The sequence below is a fragment of the Oncorhynchus gorbuscha genome, linkage group LG09 (assembly GCF_021184085.1).
Source record: "Oncorhynchus gorbuscha isolate QuinsamMale2020 ecotype Even-year linkage group LG09, OgorEven_v1.0, whole genome shotgun sequence".
Taxonomy (NCBI): Eukaryota; Metazoa; Chordata; class Actinopteri; order Salmoniformes; family Salmonidae; genus Oncorhynchus; species Oncorhynchus gorbuscha.
In genome coordinates this window covers 34,100,812-34,104,001 of record NC_060181.1, presented here as the reverse complement: position 1 = coordinate 34,104,001, position 3,190 = coordinate 34,100,812, and the positions used below count along the sequence as shown (strand labels likewise).

At 44.4% G+C, this 3,190-nt stretch overlaps 1 protein-coding gene across 1 annotated transcript; it reads right to left on the bottom strand.

Annotated features, from left to right (window-relative positions):
* Positions 1-328: 328 nt before the first annotated feature.
* Positions 329-2,924, bottom strand: LOC124042782 (protein rapunzel-like). Its single transcript, XM_046360895.1, has 2 exons — positions 2,830-2,924; positions 329-1,835 (listed from the first exon to the last, which is right to left on the bottom strand). Exon 2 carries the CDS (start codon positions 1,813-1,815, stop codon positions 1,117-1,119), a length of 699 nt encoding a protein of 232 aa, XP_046216851.1. The 5' UTR covers positions 1,816-1,835; positions 2,830-2,924; the 3' UTR covers positions 329-1,116.
* Between the last annotated feature and the right edge of the window lie 266 nt (positions 2,925-3,190).

Here is a 3,190-nt window from a genome sequence, read left to right as displayed (position 1 = left end):
AACGTTAGATTTATTTGACTCCTCGACTTTAGAAGGTCGTAGCTTAGCTCAGTTTTTGATCGGTATTATCAATCGCAAACTGTATCTCTCAAATCAAGAAAGGTCCCTAGGTTGGGAACCCCTGATGTATGGTGCCATAGGCAACATAGCAAACTTTCCCCATGTCTGGCTATTCTTTACTGTAAGACCAATATATCATGTTTTAGGTCTATCCATAATCTTTAGGTCAGGTCAAGATAACTAATAGGGGCAGTGCTCTACAATTCTGTGTGTGAGAAAGAGATAAATGGTACTAGGTTTTCAGTCATATATCTTGTACATACTCTAATATTGGTCATAATTTAGACTTCTTTATTGAAGACAGAGTATAATAGATTACCAGACCAGAGCAAGTATTGACAGGTAGCCTAATATAAGGCAGCGGTATGAACACAAATTCAAACTAGGAACAATTGCCACAATAACAGAGAGTTCAGTTAACCACAATAAACATGCAGTTTTTGTGAAAAAAAAGAAAACGTATTTTGATTGCTTTAACTGTGAATTTGGTTTTCCATCTATTCATAATACACATAATATATGATTTCCTTGTTTTACTTGGTCCACTTGAATGAGTGTGGTTGCTGAGAAAGTGGGAACCACTTCTCTACAGTTTTAACCACAAAACTCTACTTCTAACCCACCGAAGCTCCCTTCAATCGCTGGCCCTGTCGACAATCAACCCTTAGCCCCTACCCCTTGGCACTTGTGTTGATCGGAGTAAATTGGACAGGTCTAAGCAAAATATTTGGCAAAAATGCCTCTCAGAGGGCACGGTGGAGCAACAGCCATATTGTGCGTAACTATCCAGTTCTAACAAGGGGGTTAGAGCAGGGGTGACCATCCCTCCTCCTGAATAACAACACCTGGAACGGGGTCTGCAGGCTTTTATTCCATCCCTGCTCTAACATATCTGGTTTAGCTAATTAGGCTCAAGATGAGCAGCTGATTAGTAGAATGAGATGTATTAGAGCAGGGCAGAAACACCCAGGACATACTGCACACCCAGTAGCACTTCAGGACTGGGAGTAGGGGTTATTTCTGGACAGGGCCCCCTCCTCTCCCCTTTCCCAAGCTTTAGGGCGGACTCCTCTCCTCCTCCTCTTTGCACTGGCCCAAAACCTCCTGCATCTTGGCTTGGATGTCCTCCACACGCTTGGCCCACTTCTCCCGCACCTCTTCCTCGTCGTCCTCCGTCACCGCTGTGTAGGCCATGAGAGCGATCAGGCCGATGTGGAACAGGTGGCCCAGGTGAGAGCACCGGTGCTCCATAACCCTGCGGTCTCCGTCGCAGTGCTCCAGGTACACCTTCAGCAGGGACCTTCCAAACACCGACCCGGTGCCCATGACGCCTCGGTAGTACACGTCCAGGCTCAGGTCACTCTTGTCCCTCTCGTAGGCCCGCTCGAAGTTGGCCATGTGGCGCCGCGCTCCCTCTGGGTCCTTCCTCACCATCGTCACCATGGAGCTGAAGGCGGTATACTGGTGCTTGATGTACTCTTCATACTTGCCGAACGTCTCATTGACCTCGTCTACACGGATCTGCCGCAGGCACTGATGGTTTTTCGCCGAGATGCTCTGCAACTTGCCGTGTACCACCTGGAAGTCCTTGTCCAGGGCGTGCGCCTCCTCGCCCACCAGGCCTGTGCGCACCACCCCCACCAGGGAGGAGACGATGCCGAAGAGGGGGTCGATGGACGAGGCAAAGGAGGAGACCTTCTCCACACAACCCAACACCTTGGCCGCTGTCTTTCTGATTTGCCCGGCCTCAGCCATTGCTGTTAGCGTCTGTGACTCTGACAGAGAGAGCGAAAAATATAATGATGAAGAGAAAGAGAAAGCAAAAGGAGAGAGAGAGAGAGAGAGACAGTGTCAGGCTGTTGTGTGAGGGTAGTCAATGAACTGAACAGTTTCTATTTCAGTTTGTCTTGTAGATGGGGGAGATCGACCAATGTTTCACAATAATCTTATTACTTTTAATGCTGCTGAAAAAATTGGGCATCTTAGTTCTCAAGTTGCATTCCACACATGCATTATGTCACTTTGTGTCTTTTAGCTTTATGTATCAAGCTACAGTTTTAATACTCCTGAGTAACACCTCTCACAAAGCCTCTAGTTGTGTAGTAAGTAACAAGTCACTAGGCCAGGGCAACAAGTCAATAATGACTTCGGTTCAGAAGCCAAGATTAACTGTTATATCTTATTTGAGATAGAATTAGAGACCATGTCTTTCTAAGAGAACATATCTTTCATTATCAATCTTTTCTTTTCATATTTATGGCTGTTAGCAATCAGTTGGAATCAAGTACAGTATTTCATTCAGATACAGGGCTTCTAAATTCAAACCTCACACAGGACAACATACATTTGGGTCACCTATGAAAGGGAGTGTACACTAACTGATTTGTGTGGCTCTGCAAATCGTATACAACCCTAGTTCATAGCTTAGCTCTTACTCATCATGCCCAAGGAAAAAAAATCTGGAAGACCAGTGGGTGTGTCGCCTGGATACATTAAATACAATCATTGACCTCCTATTACACCGGCAGGATTTTCTAAAGAAAAACAAAATGATAAAGGCACATGCCAATGTACTGTACATCAATTCAGAGATCCATTTGAGTAAATCACATTAATTTTGATCTAACTACACTCATTTCCTGTTTCTCCAACCACAAACATGTATCATGAACCACTGATTCCCTTTTGACTTAAATATAAAGTGTTATTTTTCCGATAACATCTCAAAAGATAATACAAAGCCCTTAAGGCTAAATATCTTCTGTTTACCTGAGGTCAAGCTGTTGTTATCCTTTTCTTTATACAAGCTGTCAGTATTTCCAAGCGACCATTTTCCAAGAGTCCCCCAGTCTGAGAAGCCCAGCCTACTTTCTGCCATATAAGGACAGAGGAACAAGGAAACATGACTCTTGTTTGGGCTGTTCTGATTGGATGGAGGGGGAAATGCAGCTGGCTGCTTTGTGGCTGTAAACCAAGCAGAGGCAAAGCAGGATGTCTATTGTTTTAGGCATATCAAATGCATACACACCTTCAGTAGCAAGAGTTTTTAATAGTGCTGTGAATGTAGGGATAAGGGTAGAGGGAATCCATCAGAATATAATATATGTGTACAATTTGCATGGCAATTCTT